Genomic DNA, 27,878 nt, shown 5'->3' on the forward strand with positions numbered 1-27,878 from the left:
GTTACATTCTTCGATGGAATCATTTGTTTAATTGTCATTTATTGTATTTCTAGACGTGAAAGAGTATGTGATTAAGGCACAGATTTTAGCTGGTGGTCGGGGTAAAGGAGTTTTCTCAAATGGCTTCCAGGGAGGTGTACATTTAACTACAGAGTAAGTTTTCAAGTTTTTACAGATTAAGATTGATTCATTTGTTTGATAATCATAATCATAATCATTATAACAAATTGATACAAAGGTCACATCCATGAAAACGATTATGTATTTATAGGAAATAAACTGTAAATTTCAAAAGCAAGAAAACATTTTATCCAGTTTTTTTTGTAAACAATCTTTATAATGAAATGACATTTTGTTAGTGCAAATCTGCAGTATTACTGTTTCTGATAAATTTTATTTAACTACATAGGGTTTTCTTGCTTCAGAGTACATGATAAAAGAGTAAATGAATTCTAACCGCACACTTATAAATGTAAATGAAAAATCTGATACCAATGAATTTCACTTTTAAATTTTCTGACCCTTTAGATATTTTACCATTGATTTTGTCAGCTTCATGGATGAGTGATTTAGAGAGTATTATGATATTCAATAAAATTGATGAAAATATAAAGTTTTAAGAACTTGCAGAAAACTAAATTTTATTTAGAAATTAGTTTGAAACAATTAAGTATATTCTCTTGCCTAATACTTACAGTAAACACAAGAATATTTATTAACAATAAAATGGTTGTTTTTCATGTTTTTAGTCAGAGACTTAGAGTTACATGTATTTTTTTTGTAGAAAAAAAAAAGTGCCACATATAGTAGAAAATATGTTGGGGAGTAAACTAAAGACAAAACAGACTGTTGGTGATGGTGTGCTTGTACAGAAGGTAAACTTTATTGTGTCCAAGTGAGAGAGTGTAGAAGTTTTAGAATTTAGATTTGATAACAATCTTTACAGGGGGGCCTCGATGGCAGAGTGGTCTGAATAGTTCATCTACTAGCCTGTCTACAGTGAGGTTGTGAGTTGGAACCCTGCACATGGCAGGTGTGTTCGACTCCAATGTTACTTGACTAGGATTGCCAATTTTCCTGACAAAGGTCATGGTTCTCTTCAAGTACTACAGCTTCCTATACCTATAAAGACAGCCTGCAACAAAATAGCCAATAGTACTGAAAGTAGTGTTCAGCACCAAATAATCAATCAATCTTCACAGTTGCATGTTTTTTTTTCTTTCTATACAATATCAATTAGATATAACATGTTTAACAGATACTGTTTTGTATTTGATTTCTGAAGATGTGTTTTTCAAAATTCCCTGGCTACTTGGATGCTATAAGATTTTTTGTGAAGTGCACTATGACATAGCAATAAACAAGAGATATAGTGTGCAGAACTCACAAAATGATACATCTGCTTCTTGCGAAGTCCATTATTTGGAAAAAAATGGCATAATATAGTGAAGATTCTTAAAGACGAAGTCCATGCTGTGCCAAAATTCATCCAGCTTAAGAAAAGTTACAGGAGGCACAGAGTTCAAATGACGAAGATATAAGCAATTGTAGTTCAACAAATTGCCTTGAAACAATAAGAAAAACACATTCTGTATAGTCGTCTATAAAAGGCCCCAACATGGAAAATATGAAACAATTCAAACTAGAAAACTAATGTCCTAATTTTTAACAACATAAAGCATCCTTTGCAATAATTATGAACTTTTTTGTAGGTAATGGTAGCTGAAGCTTTGGATATAGGAAGAGAAGCATATTTTGCCATATTGATGGATCGTACCTATATGGGACCAGTTATGATTGGTAGTCGGCATGGTGGAGTAGATATTGAAGAAACATCTGCTACTGACCCTGATTCCATTGTGAAGGTGCCTCAAATTTAATCTTACAACTGGAAATGCCTTTCCAGAAAATATTTTTCTGCCCCTGCCGCAGCAGAGGGGGCATTAAGTGTTACCCTTGTCCATATGTACGTCCCGAAATTGGTTTCCATTCTCTAACTTTAGTTTGCCTCAATTAATTGTTATAAAACTTATACACACTGCTTGTTACCACAAAACACAGATCAAGTTTAAATTTGGGTGGCGTAACTTTTACCTTCAAGAGTTATGCCCCTTTACAAATTCCGTTCTCTAACTTAAGTTTGCCTGAATCAAATGTTAAGAAACTTATACACAGTGCTTATTTCCACAAAACTCAGATCAAGTTTGAATTGGATGGCGTTACTTTTACCGTTCTTGAGGTATATCCCATTATAATGTTATGCAAGCGTCGGCATCATCTGTGTCCCATGGACACATTCTCCATTTATTTAACAATATTAGAAAAAGATCTTCAAATTTTTAGAAGTTAACATTTATATAAAACTCTTTGCTGATTAAATCAGCTTTAATTTGCCATAAAAGATTGACAAAATATAATGTTACTTTTCTCAGAATGTTGATAATGTTTATAAATTTATTAAAATTATTTCCAACTGGAAAATATACAATATTGAGACGATAAAAACTAAACTCTACAGAAATTTAGGAAATAAAAAACTAAAAGTCATTTGCAAAGGTGGTACACATTTAGGATGTCACCTGAGGTAACAAATAAATTATTATTGTTTATAACTTATTTACTACAGGCCTTTTCATTGGAAATACTAATGATAAGTGTCGAATTTTTTTTTTATTCAATTTAAGGTTCCAATGATGTAAGTGCAAAAGTGCAAGAGTTGTTTTCAGTACTCATTAAATAAAATATTACTGGTAACACTAGACACTTTACATCATCATAAATTACACAATAATTTTCACTTTAAAAATACTTGACTATGTATTGGCATTTATGAGAGCTGATTATGATCATGGTTTTTGTCTTGCCTGTGAGGAAAGTCGCAGTATGCGAGACATAGGGATTACTATCCTGCAGCGGTAGCTGCGTAAACTTTTTGTGTAAAGCGTAATATTTCAGATAGTAGAAGACCTGAATGCTTCATACCTAGTATGCAGATACCTTGTGTTACGAGGTTTCCATCTGTAATATGTCCATTGTCCTTGACGTCATTTTCATGGTTCAGTGACTGCTTGAAAAAAATTGTAGTTTTTTTGTCATGTGAATTTCTCACTTATTATGAGTAATAGGATAACTATATTTGGTATATTGGTTCCTTGCAACCTCTACATGTGCATCAGACAGGGTTCACCAGACCTCGACCTCATTTCATGGATCAGTGATCAAAGTTAAAGTTACGCGATTAGGTACGTTTCTCAGATACTATAGGCAGTAGGTGATCTATATGTGGTGTATGGAATGATTGTAAGGGTACATGTCAGTCTGGCAGATTTCATCTGACCTTGACCTTATTTTCATGGTTCATTGGTCAATGTTAAGACTTGTGTTTTGGTCTGTTTTTCAAGTACTATAAGCATTAGGTCAACTATATTTGGTGTATGGAATGATTGTAAGGTGTACATGTCGGTTGTGACGGTATCATTGGACCTTGACCTCATTTTCATGGTTCATTGATCAATGTCAAGTATTTGTGTTTTGGTCTGTTTTTCAGATGATATAAGCAACAGGTCAACTTTATTTTGTGTATGGAATGATTGTAAGGTGTACATGTTGGTCTAGCCAGTATTATTTGACCTTGACCTCATTTTAATGGTTCATTGGTCAATGTTAAGATTTTGTGTTTTGGTCTGTTTTTCAAATACTTTTAATACTTTTAACAATAGGTCAGCTATACTTGGTGTATCGAACAATTGTCAGGTGTACATGTCTGTCTGGTAGGTATCATCTGATGTTGACCTCATTTTCATGGTTCTTTTGTGACTGTTAAGTTATGTGTTTAGGCCTTTTTTTAATTGACATATGCAATAGGTCAACTATATTTGGTGTATGGATTAATTGTAAGGTGTACATGTCTGTGTGACAGAGTTCCTCTGACATTGATCTCATTGTCACATATCTCTGAAATATTAAGATTATGTGATACTTGTAGTAAAACCTTTATCTTTAAGATCAGTTTAGCAGGAGAGACATTTCAGCATGTGCACTCTTGTTTTTTACTGAAGTTATAAACATTATAACTGAAAATGATGAATACAGTACATGTATGTGGATGTATAGAAATTGAAAGAATTAACAAGTTGAGACAATTTTAAGGACAGATGTCAAGTATTTGTTTCTTTTTAACTACTTTTTTACCATTTCAGGAGCCGGTAGATATTCTTACTGGTATAAAAGATGAACAAGCCCTATCTATGGCCAAGAGGTTAGGTTTTGGAGGTGTTCATTTACAAGAGGTAAGATATAGAAATAAAAAAAAAACCCTTTTAAAAAAGATATATGGGAATGTAAGGTAAATAAGATTGTTTCAACATTAAATTTAAAGGTAACACTTTGTCGTATATATAACAATATTTTCGGCACATAAAACACTATTTCTATGCACTAACACATAAGTTAAAGAGATTTATAGTGTTAATCTTTTCTGTGCATCCTTTTATTGTTCAGTTGTACATGTAGTTTCATTTCTGAAAAAAATTTCTTATAAAAAAACGCACGGAGGGGTCTCAACCAAGGCTTCCAAAACGGTCATATATTCCGGACAATTGTATATTGTCCGGTAAAAGTCCGGCTGGGCAAAGCATGAAACGGTCATCTACTTTTTAGTTGTCAAGGCTTTCTTTAGAGATGGTCATTTTAGAATAATTCGCGATCTTTTTTACCCAACCTTTTGCCTTTAACAGCCACACATTTCCGGTCATAAAAGTAACATGATTTATTACTATCAAAACAACCCCTACTTCAATACTTTCTAATTTTAATCAAGGCTAATTAGTTGTTGGACAGCTGAAATCTACCTGTTCAGGTGACAGGTAAACTATTTCCAGTACCGGACATCGTATAAATTGATCGGTCTATTCAAAGTTAATTTCTTACATTTCAGCGGTTTCTATGTAATTGATTTAGTCCAAAAGATTGAAATTATAAGAAATACGTTTATAAACATGATTTGATGAAAAATTTAAAAAGGTTTTAAAGGAAAAATCGTAAGAACTACGTTGTATGAACTAGAACACGTGTGCGCATGTGTGCAGTAGGGAAATTTAATTATGCATCCTACAGTTCTTAAAAAATGATAAAAATTATCATTGATACTTGTATCTAATGTTCATTTCAAGTATTTTGTTGAAGAAATAACGTGGAAAAAGCTTCTTCACTCAGTCGTGCTTTGTAAACGTATACGGATTTTACGTATCCGTTTCTGGTCCATGTTTTACCATTGTCAGGTCAACATCCGGTATTAGGAAAATGTGATTTTAAAAACGAAAGTAAAGTTTTTGACAACGTAATTTTGCACAAATAAAGAGTCTTTGGCAGTTATGAGCATGCTGATGTGCACACTTCGAATTATGCACTGCCAATTTAACAGTTTACGTCCGAACATCAAATTCACATCAAAGTAAAGTTTAATATCGTTTTTTTTTTTAATCTAATGTCAATCATTGGGATGGCCATCTGATTACCATGATTGCCTTTTGTTACTTAGTCTTAAGGGATTAAAATCCGGATAAGATATAAAATGTCCGGCTGGCTCAAATATTTTTTGGAAGCCCTGGTCTCAACATGGGATTTTGGGTACAGTTGTACAGCTGGGATTTAAAAAAACCCCCCCATTCATATATTGAATAATTGTGAAATCCGTACCTATACATATATTTCACAGTGAAATCTTAACCCATTCATATATTTATAAATAAACACAACACAATTAGTGCAAATAGATCGATGTGTTACGACATGAGTGCAAAAGGTTCGATATGTGACCTTTTTTTTTTACTATACTCTAGTGAGTAAAGATTATTAATTGTGACAGTGTAATAAAATTTGATCACTAACAAAACTTATGTCAATAAGTTTCAGCAGATGTGGAAATTTTAATGACAAAGAGTTTGGGAAATTCAGAGAAGATCGTTTCACAACAAACTGAAAAATTATGACTCATTGATATATCACAATTGGTCAATTACTACCTATTGATATATTTCCTCGGTAAAATTGCACCCCATTAATATATTTGACGTATCAAAAAAGGGACCCATTCCAGCGGCACATATGTATATACCTTCATATAGGAAGAGACCCCCCCCCCTGAAAAAACGTTAGTAGTATATCAAGGATATTTCCCAATTAAGATTTTGTACACTACATATATGCTCCAGGTACTCTGGCTTCCTCCACCAATAAAAATTGGCCACCAGGATATAGCCAACAATCAATCAGTCCAAGTAAACTGTTAGGATAATGCATTGACAAAATTAATGAAAAGTTTAATCAAATCTCAATTTAAAGGTCATTTTCTTCTTGTCCCAAGGGTGACCTTTTCATTAAGATTTGACTCTATATATTCGTTTCAGACAGCAGATCAGATAAAGGTCTATATATCCTATTAGTGTGTTTCAGGCAGTAGATCAGATAAAAGGTCTATATATCCTATTAGTGTGTTTCAGGTAGCAGATCAGATAAAGGTCTATATAACCTATTTGTGTGTTTCAGGTAGCAGATCAGATAAAAGGTCTATATAACCTAGTATTGTGTTTCAGGCAGCAGATCAGATAAAGGTCTATATAACCTATTAGTGTGTTTCAGGCAGCAGATCAGATAAAGGTCTATATAACCTATTAGTGTGTTTCAGGTAGCAGATCAGATAAAAGGTCTATATAACCTATTAGTGTGTTTCAGGCAGCAGATCAGATAAAGGTCTATATAACCTATTTGTGTGTTTCAGGCAGCAGATCAGATAAAAGGTCTATATAACCTATTAGTGTGTTTCAGGCAGCAGATCAGATAAAGGTCTATATAACCTATTTGTGTGTTTCAGGCAGCAGATCAGATAAAAGGTCTATATAACCTATTAGTGTGTTTCAGGCAGCAGATCAGATAAAGGTCTATATAACCTATTAGTGTGTTTCAGGCAGCAGATCAGATAAAAGGTCTATATAACTTATTAGTGTGTTTCAGGCAGCAGATCAGATAAAGGTCTATATAACCTATTTGTGTGTTTCAGGCAGCAGATCAGATAAAAGGTCTATATAACTTATTAGTGTGTTTCAGGCAGTAGATCAGATAAAGGTCTATATAACCTATTTGTTTGTTTCAGGAAGCAGATCAGATAAAGGTCTATATAACTTATTAGTGTGTTTCAGGAAGCAGATCAGATAAAGGTCTATATAACCTATTTGTGTGTTTCAGGTAGCAGATCAGATAAAGGTCTATATAACCTATTTGTTTGTTTCAGGCAGTAGATCAGATAAAGGTCTATATAACCTATTAGTGTGTTTCAGGCAGCAGATCAGATAAAAGGTTATATAACCTACATGTATTTGTGTGTTTCAGGCAGCAGATCAGATTAAAGGTCTATATAACCTATTTGTATGTTACAGGCAGCAGATCAGATAAAGGTCTATATAACCTATTAGTGTGTTTCAGGCAGCAGATCAGATAAAAGGTTATATAACCTACATGTATTTGTGTGTTTCAGGCAGCAGATCAGATTAAAGGTCTATATAACCTATTTGTATGTTACAGGCAGCAGATCAGATAAAGGTCTATATAACCTATTAGTGTGTTTCAGGCAGCAGATCAGATAAAAGGTTATATAACCTACATGTATTTGTGTGTTTCAGGCAGCAGATCAGATTAAAGGTCTATATAACCTATTTGTGTGTTTCAGGCAGTAGATCAGATAAAAGGTCTATATAACCTATTAGTGTGTTTCAGGCAGCAGATCAGATAAAGGTCTATATAACCTATTTGTGTGTTTCAGGTAGCAGATCAGATAAAGGTCTATATAACCTATTTGTGTGTTTCAGGCAGCAGATCAGATAAAAGGTCTATATAACCTATTTGTTTGTTTCAGGCAGTAGATCAGATAAAGGTCTATATAACCTATTTGTGTGTTTCAGGCAGTAGATCAGATAAAAGGTCTATATAACCTATATGTGTGTTTCAGGCAGTAGATCAGATAAAAGGTTATATAACCTATAGATATAAGAAGATGTGGTATGAGTGCCAATGAGACAACTCTCCATCCAAGTCAAAATTTATAAAAGTAAACCATTATAGGTCAAAGTACAGTCTTTAACACGAAGCCTTGGCTCACGACAACTACTGAACATCAGATTCCTGACTTAGGACAGGTGCAAACAATTGCAGCGGGTTTAAACGTTTTAATGGTACCAAACCTTCACCCTTTTTCTGAAACAATAGTGTAACATCACAACATAGAAAGACACACTATAAAATATCAACTGAAATGGCTTAACTCAATCAAAGGACATATTAACACCAGTGAACATACACTGAACAATTAAATTTGATCTATGATACAATGTAAATACAAAATAAAACATGTATTTTTGTGTTTGAGGCAGCAGATCAGATTAAAGGTCTATATAACCTATTTGTGTGTTTCAGGCAGCAGATCAGATAAAAGGTTATATAACCTACATGTATTTGTGTGTTTCAGGCAGCAGATCAGATTAAAGGTCTATATAACCTATTTGTGTGTTTCAGGAAGCAGATCAGATTAAAGGTCTATATAACCTATTTGTGTGTTTCAGGAAGCAGATCAGATTAAGGTCTATATAACCTATTTGTGTGTTTCAGGAAGCAGATCAGATTAAAGGTCTATATAACCTATTTGAGTGTTTCAGGCAGCAGATCAGATAAAACGTCTATATAACCTATATGTGTGTTTCAGGCTGCAGATCAGATAAAACGTCTATATAACCTATTTGTTTGTTTCAGGAAGCAGATCAGATTAAAGGTCTATATAACTTATTTGTGTGTTTCAGGCAGCAGATCAGATAAAAGGTTATATAACCTACATGTATTTGTGTGTTTCAGGCAGCAGATCAGATAAAAGGTTACATAACCTACATGTATTTGTGTGTTTGAGGCAGCAGATCAGATTAAAGGTCTATATAACCTATTTGTTTGTGTCAGGAAGCAGATCAGATAAAAGGTCTATATAACCTATTTGAGTGTTTCAGGCAGCAGATCAGATAAAACGTCTATATAACCTATATGTGTGTTTCAGGCTGCAGATCAGATAAAAGGTCTATATAACCTATTTATAAAGGTTGATGCATCACAGGTAGAGATCAATCCATTTGGTGAAACACCAGATGGCAGAGGTAACACTATAATAGCTATCTATAATTTGCAATGAAATATATTGGGGTAAAAGGGGTTATTGTGGGATAGTATTTGGTAGTTGCTATTCTGTGCATACTGAAAAGTTGTAAATTTGAGTTTTTTTTTTTATTTGTTTAACTTTTAAGATAAAATTGCTAATTTATAACCCATCTTGATTTTATCTATATACTAGTTCAGATTCAGGGACAAGAAAAATAAGAAAATAAAATCATGCAACATCCTTTGGTATCTGGTGGACAGTGTCTCATTGACAATCATACCACATTTCATTTCTTTATAAAGATAATAGTTTGATTCAGTTTAGTTTAAACATTTTTAATATCTTGAAATAATGACACTGACAAAGAGTAGTAATGATTGTTTGTAAACATTTTATGATTTCTTTTGCAGGAGATATAATAGAGAGTAACAAAATATAGCAAAAATGTTCTGCAAAATAAGATGGTCAAAATCATCAATTGAACCCTGACATAATTTTTACCCATTTTTTGCGATTTTTTATTTTCTTCTCAGAAACTATAATAGATGGAGTGGAACAGTAAATTGCAAAATTGTTCTTTGCAAACGACACCTTGTAGGGGTTATTTCCCCTGTATGATTATTTAACCTATTTTTTGCATTTAAAAAAAAAAACAAAAGTAGATAGACATGATAGAGAGAAACTTTGAAAAGCAAATTTATAAAGAACAGCAAAATAAGACCAATGCCATAAGCATTTGAAAAACCTTTTAGGATTATTACCCTTATGTGACATTCTTTTACTAATTTTTATAATTTGGCAGATTATCTGGAAACTTTAATAGATAGGTATAAACTGTAAACATTAAAAATGATCATCAATACAAAGTCTACCGAAATGTCACTAAATAAGATTTAGAAATAAGCAAACATAACTAGCTGCAATAAGGTAAATATAAATATCAAAATCACATAAGTTTTACCAGATGAGCAATTCTGGCTCTTGGGAGCCTTTTGTTTTATAAGGCATTATTTATTCGGGTTTCAATTGTGTTTTTATCAGTTTTTATAACTGATAATACTTAATTTGAATTTAGAAATTTTTGTTTTAAATAAGTTGTTTTTATAATTATTATTATTTCAGTTGTGTGTTTTGATGCCAAGGTAAACTTTGATGATAATGCAGCTTACAGACAGAAAGAAATTTTTGCCATGGATGACATGTCAGAGACAGATCCTAGGGAAGTGGAAGCTACCAGATTAAAACTAAATTATATTGGATTGGAAGGCAGTATAGGTTGCCTTGGTAAGGTTTCAGTTTCATTAATAGTAAAGTAACATGCATCCCATATTGGTTCATTTCATATTGAAAGAAAATGATAATTAAATTTCCCCACCTAATCAACATGGAGATTTCACTGTTAAGAATAGGTTAGGTAGGTCAATATACTTTATGTGCCTCAAAATGAGGTTCTCAAATATGTAAACAAAAAATCTCTGTACAGTTATAATGGTCATGTTTCAATTTTTAACAAGTGACTGAGCTTAACCATTTGTGCTGATTTGAAGAGCATAGAATAAAGGTGTAAAAACTATGGAGTTATTACAAATGTATGCAAAGAACTAAATTTTCAAAGAAATTTATTATGTGAAAAAAAGAGATTATTTACCTTGAGAAGCTGCATCACAAAAGGCTTTTCTGGGTATGCTAAATTACTGAAAAATTAATTTCACTTTATACCCCTATAATTTAACCACATACGTGAAAATTTCTCAACTTCGAAAGGAGCCATCATACATCTCCAAGTTTACGATAGCATATGGGCTGAGGAATTGAGTAAATGGCTACCATTACTGCCTACCTGAAATGAATTACGTCTATTGACCAAGATGTTAATTTACTGAATAATAGAAAGTAACTCCTCAAAATATTATCGTCTGATATCAATAAATTTATGGGCTGAATGGTCAAGTTTGTTACTTTGAAATAAAAAAAATATTGGAATATTCCTCAATGAGACAGGAACCCAACAAATCACCTAAAAAGACACCACAAGGTTAATAAACATTTAAGCTAAAGACAAATTTCTTTTCATAGATAAAGCTCTAAAATGTCTAGGGTCTGGACAAATTATGATTATATTTAACAGAGACTACCTTAGATCTGCCATCAACCTCAATCTTTTGAAGGGTTATAAGTTCAGATAACCAGTAAATTGTAATCTTCATTATTATAGACTTTTCTAAAATATGAATAGATTCATAGAGGGTGTAAAAGAAAATTTTGGAGAAACATCAGTGACCTGCAGGCCACCTAATAACAATATGTATAAATATCACGAACCAACAAATGGGTGGGCCATCACATTTTAGAACAAGACTAGTGACCATGAAATGCAGGTAGTGGTCAAAAGATAAGCATCTAAAAAAAAATTTATAATGCTTTAATTGCTTAACTTAGAAACATTTCATTTGATCATGTTAAGAACTTGGAACAACTTGTGTTACTCTGAGAATTAGTCATATTTAAAAATTTTCAACGCCTATGTATATACTAATATGTCCATGAAAGAGCAGCAGGCCTAGATATTATTTAAAGTATTGGATACAGCAAAATTTCACAGAAATGTGATGCTATCATGAGTTGGTTGACCGTTAATGCAATTCTGTTTCACAGATGACAATGGATATATTCCAATTGTTGTGACCCTAGGCCTGTCTTTTTTCAATGATTTTGACATTTTAAATGAGATCACCACTGGGTTTTTGTGGGGTTCAGTGTATTGTTGATTGTTTGTCTTTTCAACGTCTTTTGTTTTTACCGTGGTGTTGTCAGTTTATCTTTCAACTTATGAGTTTTGAGTTCCCATGGTATCTTCTTTAATACCAGTACTTTATTTGTTTGTTTGTATTTTTTCAAAATGTGTGACTTGTTTTAAAACACTGTTCATTGGTTAGTTTTAGTTGAAAACTGAAGAGGTTTAGCAAAGAAAATACTGTTCAGCATAAAAGAGGAATTTATATTTTAATGTATTTTTATGCCCCCGCCGTAGCAGAGGGGGCATTAAGTTTTACCCTTGTCTGTCTGTACGTACATACGTCCATACTTCCTAAAATTGGTTTCCGTTCTCTAACGCCTCAACCAAATGTTATGACACTTAAACACAATGCTTATTACCACAAAATACAGATCAAGTTTGAATTTTGGTAGCATCACTCTAACCATTCTAGAGTTATGCCCCTTTATAAATGGAAAAAAATACAAAATGTTTAGTTTTCGTTCTCTAACTTAAATGTTATGAAAACTTATACACAATGCTTATTACCTCAAAACACAGATCAAGTTTGAATTTTGGTGGGGTCACTTAAACCGTTCTAGAGTAATGCCCCTTTATAAAAGGAAAAATTGCAAAAATTTTAGTTTCTGTTCTCTAACTTAAGTTTGCCTCAATCAAATGTTATGAAACTTATACACAATGCTTATTACCACAAAATACAGATCAAGTTTGAATTTGGGTGGGGTCAATTTAACCATTCTTGAGTTATGCCCCTTAATAAATGGAAAAAAAAATGCAAAATTTTTAGTTTCCTTTTTCTAACTTAAGTTGCTTCAACCAAATGTTATGAAACTTATACACAATGCTTATTACCACAAAACACAGATCAAGTTGAATTTTGGTGGTGTCACTTTAACCATTATCAAGTTATGCCCCTTTCTAAATCGAAAAAATTGCTGAATTTTTGGTTTCCATTTTGTAACTTCAGTTTGCCTCAACCAAGTGTTATGAAACTTATACACAATACTTATTACCACAAAACTTAGATCAAGTACAAATTTGGGTAGCGTCACTTTTATCGTTCTTGAGTTATGTCCCTTTATAATGTTGTATGCAAGCGGGGGCATCATCTGTGTCCATGGGGACACATTCTCCATTTATTTTACCTCTTGAAAAACAAAATCAATTTGAAGTTGCACTTTAAGCTCACCTGAGCCTTTTACTTGCCACTTGTTATCTTTTGTTCTTCCATCTGCTATTCATTTTAATATATTCATCCTTAAGCATGGTTCCTTACAAATGTGTCTGCTGACAGTTTTGACCAAAGAAGGTGTGTATTTAATGTCTGTCCATGATGTATCAATATTTAATTGATATATATTTTGTCAGTGATCAAATGCCAATCAATATTTAATTGATATATGATTTGTCAGTGATATAATGCCTATCAATATTTGATTGATATATAATTTGTCAGTGATATAATGCCTATCAATATTTAATTGATATATGATTTGTCAGTGATCTAATGCCTATCAATATTTAATTGATATATGATTTGTCAGTGATCTAATGCCTATCAATATTTGATTGATATATAATTTGTCAGTGATCTAATGCCTATCAATATTTAATTGATATATGATTTGTCAGTGATCTAATGCCTATCAATATTTGATTGATATATAATTTGTCAGTGATCTAATGCCTATCAATATTTAATTGATATATAGTTTTTCTGTGATATAATGCCTATCAATATTTAATTGATATATAATTTGTCAGTGATATAATGCCTATCAATATTTAATTGATATATAATTTGTCAGTGATATAATGCCTATCAATATTTAATTGATATATAGTTTTTATACGACCGCAAAAAAATTTTTGTGGTCGTATATTGGTATGACGTTGGCGTCGTCGTCGTCCGGCGTCGTCGTCGTCGTCGTCGTCGTCGTCGTCGTCGTCGTCTGGCGTCGTCCGGCGTCGTCCGAAGACACATTGGTTTTCGCACTCTAACTTTAGTTTAAGTGAATGGATCTCTATGAAATTTTACCACAAGGTTCAATACCACAAAAGGAAGGTTGGGATTGTTTTTGGGGGTTATGGTACCAACAGTAAAGGAATTAGGGGCCAAAAAGGGGCCAAAAATAAGCATTTTTGTAACTTCCAGACATAACTTGTGTGTTAGTGTATGGATCTCTCTGACATTGTACCACAAGGTTCCATATCACAAAAGGAATGCTGGGATTGATTTTGGGGGTAATTGCCTCAAAATTTTAGGAATTAGGGGCCAAAAAAGGGGCAAAAAACAAGCATTTTTCTAGTTTCATAACAATAACTTGTGTGTAAGTGTATGGATCTTTCTGAAATTGTACTACAAGGTTCCATATCACAAAGGGAAAGCTGGAATTGAGTTTGGGGGTAATTGCCGAAACATTTAGGAATTGGGGGCCAAAAAGGGGCCAAAAATAAGCATTTTTCTAGTTTCCAGACAATAACTTGTGTTCAAGTGTATGGATCTCTCTGAAATTGTACTGCAAGGTACCATACCACAAAGGGAAGGCTGGGATTGATGATGGGGGTAATTGCCTCAATATTTTAGGAATTAGGGGCCAAAAAGGGGCAAAAAACAAGCAATTTTCTAGTTTCAGGACAATAACTTGTGTGTAAGTGTATGGATCTTTCTGAAATTGTACAACAAGGTTCCATATCACAAAGGGAAAGCTGGGTTTGAGTTTGGGGGTAATTGCCCTAAACGTTTAGGAATTTGGGGCCAAAAAGGGGCCAAAAAACACATTTTTCTAGTTTCCAGACAATAACTTGTGTTCAAGTGTATGGATCTCTCTGAAATTGTACTGCAAGGTACCATTCCACAAAGGGAAGGCTGGAATTGAGTTTGGGGGTGATGAATCATAAGGGGGTTCAAAATATTTGTGGGGGGGGGATTTTTTTTTTTTTTCATTTTTTTTTTCTTTTAAAATTTTCCATTTTAAGTTGGTTATTTCTGATTTATATTTAAAAGCAAATAATAATGATATGGTAGGAGATACACACCAAACAGGATGTGTAAATTATTATATAATAAGTATTGTGCAATAGCAAGAAATTTCCAATTGCACAGTATTGCACAATAGCAAGAAATCTTCAATTGCACAGTATTGCTCAATAGCAAGAAATCTTCAATTGCACAGTATTGCGCAATAGCAAGAAATATCCAATAGCACAATATTGCGCAATAGCAAGAAATTGTCAATTGTACAGTATTGCGCAATAGCAAGAAATATTTAATTGCACAGTATTGTGCAAAAGAAGATACTTTGTATAAATTGCTTATTTCTTGACCAATTTCAATGGGGTTTTATTCTTGAATTCTTGGGGTTCTTTAATATGCTGAATCTAACCGTGTATTTAGTTTTTGGATTTTGGGCCCCGTTTTTTTAATTGGTCCAAATTGAGGTCCAAAGGGTCCAAAATTAAACTTTGTTTGATTTCATCAAAAATTGAATTATTGGGGTTCTTTGATATGCCGAATCTAACCATGTATTTAGATTCTTAATTTTTGGTTCCGTTTTCAAATTGGTCTACATTAAGGTCCAAAGGGTCCAAAATTAAACTTAGTTTGATTTTAACAAAAATTGAATTCTTAGGGTTCTTTGATATGCTGAATCTAAACATGTATTTAGATTTTTGATTATGGGCCCAGTTTTCAAGTTGGTCCAAATCGGGGTCCAAAATTAAACTTTGTTTGATTTCAACAAAAATTGAATATATGGGGTTCTTTGATATGCTGAATCTAACCAAGTATTTAGATTTTTGATTTTTGGGCCGCGTTTTCAACTTTGTCCACATTGAGGTCAAAAGGGTCCAAAATTAAACTTTGTTTGATTTCATCAAAAATTGAATTCTTGGGGTTCTTTGATATGCTGAATCTAACCATGTATTTAGATTTTGGATATTGGACCATAATAGGTGACTGTCCAATTTAAAATTTTTAAGTTCTTAGACCACATTCATTCTGTGTCAGAAACCTATGCTGTGTCAAATATTTAATCACAATCCAAATGCAAAGCTGTATCAAGCTTGAATGTTGTGTCCATACTTGCCCCAACTGTTCAGGTTTCAACCTCTGCGTTGGTATCAAGCTGCGCCCTGCGGAGCATTTTATTGATTATGGGCCCAGTTTTCAAGTTGGTCCAAATTGGGGTCCAAAATTAAACTTTGTTTGATTTCAACGAAAATTGAATATATGAGGTTCTTTGTTATGCTGAATCTAACCATGTATTTAGATTTTTTATTTGTGGGCCCCGCTATCAAATTGGTTCATATTGAGGTCAAAAGGGTCAAAAATTAAACTTTGTTTGATTTCATCAAAAATTGAATTATTGGGGTTCTTTGATATGCCAAATCTAACCGTGTTTTTGGATTTTTAATTTGGGTCCCATTTTTTAAAATTGGTCTTCATTGAGGTCCAAAGGGTCCAAAATTAAACTTAGTTTGATTTTAACAAAAATTGAATTCTTAGGGTTCTTTGATATGCTAAATCTAAACATGTGTTTAGATTTTTGATTATGGGCCCAGTTTTCAAGTTGGTCCAAGTTGGGGTCCAAAATTAAACTTTTTTTGATTTCAACAAAAATTGAATATATGGGGTTCTTTGATATGCTGAATCTAACCATGAATTTAGATTTTTTATTTGTGGGTCCCGCTATCAAATTGGTTCATATTGAGGTCAAAAGGGTCCAAAATTAAACTTTGTTTGATTTCATCAAAAATTGAATTATTGGGGTTCTTTGATATTCCAAATCTAACCGTGTATTTAGATTTTTAATTTTAAGTCCCATTTTTTAAATTGGTCTACATTAAGGTCCAAAGGGTCCAAAATTAAACTTAGTTTGATTTTAGCAAAAATTGAATTATTGGGGTTCTTTGATATGCTGAATCTAAACATGTGTTTAGATTTTTGATTATGGGCCCAGTTTTCAAGTTGGTCCAAGTTGGGGTCCAAAATTAAACTTTGTTTGATTTCAACAAAAATTGAAAATATGGGGTTCTTTGATATGCTGAATCTAACCATGTATTTTGATTTTGGACATTGGACCATAATAGGTAAATTAAAAAAATTCAAGTTCTTAGACCACATTCTTTCTGTGTCAGAAACCTATGCTGTGTCAAATATTTAATAACAATCCAAATTCAGAGCTGTATCAAGCTTGAATGTTGTGTCCATACTTGCCCCAACTGTTCAGGGTTCGACCTCTGCGGTCGTATCAAGCTGCGCCCCAGCGAAGCATTTTATTCTGTGATATAATGCCTATCAATATTTAATTGATATATAATTTGTCAGTGATAAAATGCCTATCATAATGTATCTACATGTTGTATGCCATTTCAAGCCTATAACCTATGTATTAAAACCTTTACAACTGCATTTTCATTGCCAAGTCAAATGTAATACTTTGAGATAGAAGAATACATATTCCTGTTATCCGAAGGGTCATGATACTGTAGCTATTGCCATCATTTGGCATCTTAATGTTGCTATTGTCGTTGTAAACTTCTACAAAAATCTTCTCTCAAACCACTAGACCAATTTCAACCAAACTTTAATCAAATGATTCTAAGGATATCCAGTATGAAGTTGTGATATTTGTTCCTGCCAATAAACCAACATGGCCACAGTGACTTAGAATAGAATGTAAAGATAAAATGTATGTCTTGTCTAATATCTTGAGAACCTTAATAAATAGAGAAAATTTGACCAGGGAAAAATGTTCCATATGGTAAGATCTACCTCCATCATTTTACACAAAAACTAAGAGATGACTTCTTATAGAAGTTATTGTCCTTAAATGATGATTTTTGACTAGTTTACAAATTTTTGTCTATTATATTTAAAACTATAATAAATAGGTAGAAACTGTGAACGTCAAAAATAATCAGCTATACAAGATCAACAAAAATGCTGAATGACCGAGACAATTGAATGACTTCTTATAGTAGTTATTGTCCATTAATGACAATTTTAAGTAATTAATGAGTTTTTGCCTATTATCTCAAAAACTATAATATATAGGTAGAAACTGAAAACAGCAAAACTGATCAAGAAAAATGCCAACATGACTGTCTGTTGACTCCTGAAAGGACTTTTTGCCCTTAAATGACTAATTTTCAAGTTCCATTTTTGACAGGTGAGATTCTTAAAAGCCTCTTATTATATATCATTATTTATTTTCATGCTTATTTTGTAGTAAATGGTGCTGGACTTGCCATGGCTACCATGGATATTATAAAATTACATGGAGGTGAACCTGCTAACTTCCTGGATGTTGGAGGGGGTGTATCAGAACAGCAAGTTCATGATGCTTTTCATCTTCTCACAGGGGATGCTCACGTAAGTTGCAGTTCCTACTAGTAGCACAGTATGTTATAAAACTAGCAGATACTAATTGTTTAGCCTTGAAACTTGCAAAAGGAAATTTTACTATAATGCAATTGTTTTAAGCAATAAATAGTTCCTTAACCTTCATTAATAACTTAACATGGGCTAATTTTCAATGAATTCTATTGAAGCAAAACAGAACTTTCATTCACTTTTCAATACGAAACTAGGTCAATATTGTATCACAGATCTGATATTAGAATAAAGTATCCAATATGATATATAAAGCTTTAGCTTTTTCAGTAGTTAAATTTGAATGTTTATCAAAATTTGAAAGTCATAGTCATTTAAATTTAAGTTTACAATACATTCTGTATACTGTGGATTCATTCATTTTCGTAGATTGAGGAAAACGTGTAATTTCATAGTTTTGCCAAAGTGTACATACAAGCATATAGTAAATTTGCACAAAAATTAATAACCCAAAAATAAAATTATATTCACAGTTTTGAATAAATAATTTTTTATCACATGGTAATCTTCCATCACACCAAGTATTTTTGGTGGTATTAATATTATGAAAAATCAAATATCTACTGTGTGCTTCACAATGAATTATTTATTTTCCAGGTAAAAACAATTCTAGTCAATGTTTTTGGTGGCATTGTTGATTGTGCTACTGTAGCCAAAGGTATTGTCGAAGCCTGTAAAAAGATAAATCTACAGTTGCCACTGGTTGTCAGACTTGAAGGTATGAATGTTATCCCTGTAATTGAAATATATTTTGTGACAGTTTTAGTTCATAGTATTTGTACTTCTAGATACAAAAATCTAGTAAAGTGAGTTAGCCATCAATTATTTTGTCAAACCTTCATAGAATTTATGAACTTTTGGCAGAAGATTGTTTATGATTAAGAGATAATGTCTCAAGCCAAATTTTGAAAATAATTTTTTTTTCCTTTTTATACGACCGCAAAAATTGAAAATTTTTTGGATCTCCATGAAATTTTACCATAAGGTTCAATACCACGAAAGGAAGGTTGGGATTGATTTTGGGGGTTATGGTACCAACAGTTAAGGAATTAGGGGCCAAAAAGGGGCCAAAAATAAGCATTTTTGTAACTTCCAGACAATAACTTGTGTGTAAGTGTATGGATCTCTCTGACATTGTACCACAAGGTTCCATATCACAAAGGGAAGGCTGTTATTGATTTTGGGGGTAATTGCCTCAAAATTTTAGGAATTAGGGGCCAAAAAAGGGGCAAAAAACAAGCATTTTTCTAGTTTCATGACAATAACTTGTGTGTAAGTGTTTGGATATTTCTGAAATTGTACTACAAGGTTCCATATCACAAAGGGAAAGCTGGAATTGAGTTTGTGGGTAATTGCCCGAAATGTTTAGGAATAGGGGGCCAAAAAGGGGCCAAAAATAAGCATTTTTCTAGTTTCCTGACAATAACTTGTGTTCAAGTGTATGGATCTCTCTGAAATTGTACTGCAAGGTACCATACCACAAAGGGAAGGCTGGGATTGAGTTTGGGGGTGATGAATCATAAGGGGGTTCAAAAAATTTGGGGGGGGGGGATTTTTTTTTTTCTTTTTTTCCTTTTTTTTTTTCTTTTAAAATTTACCATTTTAAGTTGGTTATTTCTGATTAATATTTAAAAGCAAATAATAATGATATGGTAGGAGATACACACCAAACAGGATGTGTAAATTATTATATAATAAGTATTGTGCAATAGCAAGAAATTTTCAATTGCACAGTATTGCACAATTGCAAGAAATCTTCAATTGCACAGTATTGCGCAATAGCAAGAAATCTTCAATTGCACAGTATTGCGCAATAGCAAGAAATATCCAATAGCACAATATTGCGCAATAGCAAGAAATTGTCAATTGTACAGTATTGCACAATAGCAAGAAATATTCAATTGCACAGTATTGTGCAAAAGAAGATACTTCGTATAAATTGCTTATTTCTTGATCAATTTCAATGGGGTTTTATTCTTAAATTCTTGGGGTTCTTTAATATGCTGAATCTAACCAAGTATTAAGTTTTTGGATTTTGGGCCCCGTTTTTAAATTGGTCCACATTGAGGTCCAAAGGGTCCAAAATTTAACTTTGTTTGATTTCATCAAAAATTGAATTATTGGGGTTCTTTGATATGCCGAATCTAACGTGTATTTAGATTCTTAATTTTTGGTTCCGTTTTCAAATTGGTCTACATTAAGGTCAAAAGGGTCCAAAATTAAACTTAGTTTGATTTTAACAAAAATTGAATATTTAGGGTTCTTTGATATGCTGAATCTAAACATGTATTTAGATTTTTGATTATGGGCCCAGTTTTCAAGTTGGTCCAAATCGGGGTCCAAAATTAAACTTTGTTTGATTTCAACAAAAATTGAATATATGTGGTTCTTTGATATGCTGAATCTAACCATGTATTTAGATTTTTGATTTTTGGGCCCCATTATCAACTTTGTCCACATTGAGGTCAAAAGGGTCCAAAATTAAACTTTGTTTGATTTCATCAAAAATTGAATTCTTGGGGTTCTTTGATATGCTGAATCTAACCATGTATTTAGATTTTTTATTTGTGGACCCGCTATCAAATTGGTTCATATTGAGGTCAAAAGGGTCCAAAATTAAAGTTTGTTTGATTTCATCAAAAATTGAATATATGGGGTTCTTTGATATGCTGAATCTAACCGTGTATTTAGATTTTTAATTTTGGGTCCCGTTTTTAAATTGGTCTACATTAAGGTCAAAAGGGTCCAAAATTAAACTTAGTTTGATTTTAACAAAAATTGAATTCTTGGGGTTCTTTGATATGCTGAATCTAAACATGTGTTTAGATTTTTGATTATGGGCCCAGTTTTCAAGTTGGTCCAAGTTGGGGTCCAAAATTAAACTTTGTTTGATTTCAACAAAAATTGAATATATGGGGTTCTTTGATATGCTGAATCTAAACATGTATTTAGATTTTAGATTTTTGGCCCAGTTTTCAAGTTGGTCCAAATTGGGGTCCAAAATTAAACTTTGTTTGATTTCAACAAAAATTGAATATATGGGGTTCTTTGATATGCTGAATCTTACCATGTATTTAGATTTTTTATTTGTGGGCCCGCTATCAAATTGGTTCATATTGAGGTCAAAAGGGTCCAAAATTAAACTTTGTTTGATTTCATCAAAAATTGAATTATTGGGGTTCTTTGATATGCCAAATCTAACCGTGTATTTAGATTTTTAATTTTGGGTCCCGTTTTTTAAATTGGTCTACATTAAGGTCCAAAATTAAACTTAGTTTGATTTTAACAAAAATTGAATTTTTGGGGTTCTTTGATATGCTGAATCTAAGCATGTGTTTAGATTTTTGATTATGGGACCAGTTTTCAAGTTTGTCCAAGTTGGGGTCCAAAATTAAACTTTGTTTGATTTCAACAAAAATTGAATATATGGGGTTCTTTGATATGCTGAATCTAAACATGTATTTAGATTTTAGATTTTTGGCCCAGTTTTCAAGTTGGTCCAAATTGGGGTCCAAAATTAAACTTTGTTTGATTTCAACAAAAATTGAATATATGGGGTTCTTTGATATGCTGAATCTTACCATGTATTTAGATTTTTTATTTTGTGGACCCGCTATCAAATTGGTTCATATTGAGGTCAAAAGAGTCCAAAATTAAACTTTGTTTGATTTCATCAAAAATTGAATTATTGGGGTTCTTTGATATGCCAAATCTAACCGTGTTTTTAGATTTTTAATTTTGGGTCCCGTTTTTTAAATTGGTCTACATTAAGGTCCAAAGGGTCCAAAATTAAACTTAGTTTGATTTTAACAAAAATTGAATTCTTGGGGTACTTTGATATGCTGAATCTAAACATGTGTTTAGATTTTTGATTATGGGACCAGTTTTCAAGTTTGTCCAAGTTGGGGTCCAAAATTAAACTTTGTTTGATTTCAACAAAAATTGAATATATGGGGTTCTTTGATATGCTGAATCTAACCATGTATTTTGATTTTGGGCATTGGACCATAATAGGTAAATTAAAAAAATTGAAATTCTTAGACCACATTCTTTCTGTGTCAGAAACCTATGCTGTGTCAAATATTTAATCACAATCCAAATTCAGAGCTGTATCAAGCTTGAATGTTGTGTCCATACTTGCCCCAACTGTTCAGGGTTCGACCTCTGCGGTCGTATCAAGCTGCGCCCAGCGAAGCATTTTATTCAGTATTGTATTGATGGATGATTTTAGTTTTTTGCAATTAGCATTTACATACAGTATGGGATTATACTTTTTTGACAAAAAGAATTTATACACCTTCATTGATTGTTATGAAATTTGACAGAAGCTGATCTTCTAGATCAAGAAATAGCATCTAAAAGTTTTATTTTTTCAAATAATCTCAGTACTTTACTGATAAATGAACTGACTTTTTACAGACAACATTACACTTTTACACTGACAGAAGCAATCACAGTCTAGTCACAGGGTTCCATGGAAAAAATCATCCAATGACACAATTAAGCTCAAAGACACCTAGATTTCAACATACAGTCTTCAACTATATAGAAATGTATACCTTATGTCACTTTAGTACCAATGTTTACCTGTCAAGGGTCCAGAAAATGTGATATTTGTCAGACATTACCTAAACTAAAACCTGTATGACTGAAATGAAATTATTTGCGCAATCAACATTTAAAGTGTCTATTTTTAGAAACTGGATTATTTTTTGATTTTTATTATATTAGAACACAATTGGTAATTATTTCTGTCAATGTTTAATGCATTTTATTTCATGAAAAAGCTGCTAAGTAGGTATTTTTATTTATATTTCAGGAATAATGTACTTGTTAGGATCGGCGGAAATAAAAAAGCATAAAATGTCAATTTTATTTTTTTTTCTGAAAATTAGAAAAATTTGGTCGGCGGATCTGTTATCTAACAAATTAAAAAACCCTCGCTTAAGTAATATTATAAAGAAATTCTATTCTATGACAAGTAACTTCATTATCTAATAATTTTTCAGCAAAGACATTCACCGATTCCGATTTAAAACGATTTATAATTAAATTTTTTATTAAATTATGTAGAAAAAAGTAATTTTTCATGAGTCAAACATTTGCTTTTATTTATTTATAATGTGCAAGTGTTTTCACTAGATTCTACACTTGTCACCTGTTATAGGGACTTTTTCAGGTATCTGTCTGCCTGTTATTTAAAGATTTATCAGTAAAGAACTACTACAAAATAATTTTTTACACCATTATTGGTGACTAATCTATTTGGTTCTGCCTAGTTATGATTTAGATTTATATTTTCAATTTCAGGTAGAAATGTAGAGGCTGCTAGGAAGATAATGAAAGAAAGTGATTTAGACATACAAGTTGCTGATGGCTTTGATCATGCCGCACAACTGGCTGTACAGAATGCACAAGCATATATTCAAGCTGAAAAATCGTGATCTGATGACAGTTTAGGATTTTTACAATAGATTAATTGATGACTGTGATCTTTTTATAATTAACAGTAAATTATGTGGCAAATTTATATTTAATCAGGGTGATGTAGGTTATAGGTTGGTTGTAGACTTTACACTGAAGAAATGTATTCTTAAGGATGTTTGCTACTCTGTTTCAAAATAATAATGCCTTTTTAAAAACTATATGTAATAAAATTATGAACAGGAAAGTAGTGGTTAGCGGGCAAAATTTGTTAATGGCACCACTTGGATAAAACCAGAGAATTCCGAATATCTGACAAAAAGTCAAAATCAAGACTAGAGAACATCCTTAAATTAGGTATACAATCTTTATGGGAGGGAATTAGTTTCTCAAATTAGGGTAAAAAAAGATTAGATTTAACAGCAATATATCCAATTAGTATTTTAATTCATTTAAATCCTTTGTTATTGTTTACTGTATTTTTCACTTCACTCTGAGTCTCTTACAGCATACAGTTAAGAATTAATGGACCAAAGAGTTGAAAAGACTTTGTTCCTTTGAAGTTGTGTATTTTTATAATGAATGTGTATTATGCATGAAGTTTTATAAATCTATTATTTATATCATTTTATACCATACTGTTCACATTTTGATATGGTTATGTCACAAGTTGTATTTTGTCCTTTTGGCAGCACACATTCCTTTTACTGAAATTCACACAACTAGTAATTATACCGCCGCTTTAAAAAAGTGGGGGTATACTGTTTTACCTCTGTCTTATTCATCCATCCGTCAGTCCGTTTGTCCGTCCGTCCCATGAATATTTTCGTTGCATCTTTCTCAGGAACTACATTTCTGAAATTTGGTTTCAGGGTTTATATAAGTCAGCTATACTGTGTGATGCGTTTTCAGATTCATTACTCAACAACTTCCTGTTAACCGTACACTTGTATCATTTTACACATGATAGCCAAGTTGAAAATTTTCGTCACATTTTCCCCAGGAACTACAATACAAGGATTTTTGAAATTTGGTTTCAGGGTTTATATAAGTCATCTGTACGGTGTGATGCGTTTTCAGATTCATCACTCAACAACTTCCTGTTTACCGAAATATTTGGGCGGGGGTATCATCAGGGAGCAGAAGCTCGCAGTTTCACTTGGTTTTTATACGCCCGTTTATGGGACGTATTATATTATCGTTGACCTTCTGTCCATCCGTCTGTCTGTCGTCAACATGTCAGACATTAATTCAAAAACGCTTTAACCAATATGCATGAAACTTTGGTGAATTGTTTATATCTATTGACGTGAGGTCCCTTTCGTTTTTTATAAATTTCGGATTTATCATTTTTTTTGTTTCAACTACAACACTTGTGGCTTTAGGCAAGACATATGTTGTTAATATAGCAGCTGTGTTGACTATTTGTATAATTAATATCAAAGAAGGAGAACAATTTATATCTTGTTTGTAGATGACTTTTGGTCGTTTCAGTCTGGCATATGTCAGTAATTTCATATTTGAATAACTTGTTTAAGTGAATATCTAGCTTTTTACTTGCATCAGTTTCCTAGATCATGTAAATGATAGGGCAAATGTATATGTTTATCTGACCTTGAACTAATTTTCATGGTTCATTGGCCACAATCTGCTTTGGGCTTAGGACAACCAATAAGTAAATCTATTGGTAACTAAAAGGTCAACTGAAGTTAATCTTTAAAATCATTGCAAAGTGTTAATTGAACCTGACAGGAGCATCCTTACCATGACCTCATGTTCATGATTCATTGATTCACTATGAATTTTATTGATTAGGTCAGTTCTGAATTACTGTATTTGTTAAACTTAGTATCTAATATCTGTATATATGATTGCAATGGTTGATTCTTTTTTTGTTAATTGAAGTTTAACATTATATCATAGAATTTCAAGGTCTCTGTAACTGAGTGGTCTAAGTAGTTGTACTACTGTTTCACTAGCCTGTCAACACTGAGGTTGTGATTTCGAATCCCGCACATATTAATTGACTAGGATTGTCAGTTTTCCTCCGATCAGGTCAAGGTTCTCTCTGGGCACTCTGGCATCTTCAACCAATGAAAACTGACCACCACCAAATAGCAAAATAGTGCTGAAAGTGGTGTTAAACACCAACCAATCAATCAATCAATCAATCATAGAATTTCAACATATTATTTAGTCATAATTCATTGGGAAGATGAGACATTTCTGTACATCAACTTTTTGTAATCTTATAGATTAAGACCATTGTTTTAAGTTAAAAAGTAGTTCAAGTTGACTAATAGACATGTATGCAAATTAATGGGAATTATTTTAGTTGATCTTTACTTTATATAAAGCATTGACATTTACACCACAAATAGGGCAAAAATAGAGATTATGGTGAAAAGTGACAAAATATTCTGGATTTCAACCACATTGATGTGTAGGTAACATAGAGCACAGGGTTCAACAAATTAAATATTCCAGTCAGATATGTAATTTGATGAATAAAACATTATGTCAAAACTTTTTTTTGACATATGCCTGTATGTTTCCAGTCCTAAAAACCAATGGAGATTGACTTGGTTTTTATTTAATTTTGTAAACCATCAAAAGTTGTGCTATTTGTGATGGCTTGAAAAGAACGCTGATTCCTAATTTTTCAACAAACAGACTTACATGTATTTCCTAACTAGTAATTGTTTTAACTATTATTTATTTAAGAAATGGTCAATAAATCCTTATTTGAAATTTTAGCTAGTAATAGGGGGCTGTATGGGAGCCTTATTGAAATACTCCTTTATAGGGAGAACACTGCCAGTGGTGATAGTGGGTCATTAATTTACTTTGTCAAAACATTTATCTTTCAGTTATCAGTTCTATTGATTTGTTTCATTTTGCATGTACTTATGATTACATCAATAAGAAACTACTCAGGGACAATTTGTTGTAGGATATGCCAATGTAGTTATAAGAGGTTGTAATTTCAAAGTTTGTAATATAGTTTTTTAAATCAAGAATTTTTTCTTGTATTTGTAAAGAATTGAAAGTCTTTTTGTGTCAATGTACATCCAATCAAAATTCTTTTTCCAAATCAAACTATCTTTGTTTTTTTTAGAAACATCTGATTTGATACCTTTTCAAAGTCAGCATTTGAATCCCACATGTAGCAGGTGCATTTGACTCCAATCTTAATTGACTAGGATTGTCAGTTTTCCTACTGAAGGTTTGTGGTTCTCTTTGGGCACTCCAGCTTCCTCCACCAATAAACAATGACTGCCACAAAATATCCATTAATGCTGAAAGTGGCATTAAACACCAATCAATCAATCATTATATTCAGTGAATGGAAAGGACAGCAAAATTTTGCAAGAAACAACCACAACATATATCATAATCAGACATGAAATAAATGTTTCAATGAAGCAAAAATGTTAACTCTTTTAAAGAATAAATTTCTAAACAATATGATTGGATACAGGACTTAAACTGTACTGAAATCCGTATTTTTTTAGGACTACCTATATTTACCATCTGTTTCACTTTTAACAGTAAAAACAATACACATTTTAAACAAACATTTCATAAGTACAGGATAATATGATTCATTATATAACAAATCATAAGGGAAATTACTAATCTTGGACAAATAAAATTTGCAAGAAATTTGAGTCTATCTAAATGGTATCATAACAGTTGTTTTCAGTAAAATTAAAAACTGTGTTCAACATCTACTGAGGAATGTCAAAAAGTTTCTTACTGAACTGTTCATTTCATAATTTTTGTAATCTCTACTTCCTCATTCTCGATATTTTTCTTGTATCTATTTTTCTTTGCTATTAAATCAGAGAAACAAATTTGTTGATTAATAAAGAAAATGGTTTTATTAGACTTAGTTATTTTGTTTCTGACACTGTTACTGAGATGGAAGACACAGGTGTACATATATTTCCTTAATCTTTGTGGAATATTTATTTCCTAAATCTCACAGGAATATATATTATCTCGCAGGAATATTTATTTCCTAAATCTCACAGGAATATATATTTCCTAAATCTCACAGGAATATATATTTCCTAAATCTCACAGGA

The 27,878-nt window shown here is 32.2% G+C and overlaps 1 protein-coding gene across 1 annotated transcript in view; it reads left to right on the top strand.

The window, feature by feature from the left end:
* LOC127723711 (succinate--CoA ligase [GDP-forming] subunit beta, mitochondrial-like) overlaps positions 1-27,676 on the top strand; it is a 35,671-nt gene extending 7,995 nt beyond the window's left edge. The window contains exons 3-11 of the mRNA XM_052230465.1: positions 54-153; positions 785-875; positions 1,713-1,865; positions 4,200-4,289; positions 9,092-9,188; positions 10,313-10,474; positions 18,200-18,342; positions 18,961-19,081; positions 23,674-27,676. Coding sequence (XP_052086425.1) covers positions 54-153; positions 785-875; positions 1,713-1,865; positions 4,200-4,289; positions 9,092-9,188; positions 10,313-10,474; positions 18,200-18,342; positions 18,961-19,081; positions 23,674-23,807 — 1,091 coding nt within the window. The 3' untranslated portion in view covers positions 23,808-27,676. The remainder of the gene's footprint in view (positions 1-53; positions 154-784; positions 876-1,712; positions 1,866-4,199; positions 4,290-9,091; positions 9,189-10,312; positions 10,475-18,199; positions 18,343-18,960; positions 19,082-23,673) is intronic.
* Positions 27,677-27,878: the final 202 nt, after the last annotated feature.

This window comes from Mytilus californianus, unplaced genomic scaffold (genome assembly GCF_021869535.1).
Source record: "Mytilus californianus isolate M0D057914Y unplaced genomic scaffold, xbMytCali1.0.p SCAF_1, whole genome shotgun sequence".
NCBI lineage: Eukaryota > Metazoa > Mollusca > Bivalvia > Mytilida > Mytilidae > Mytilus > Mytilus californianus.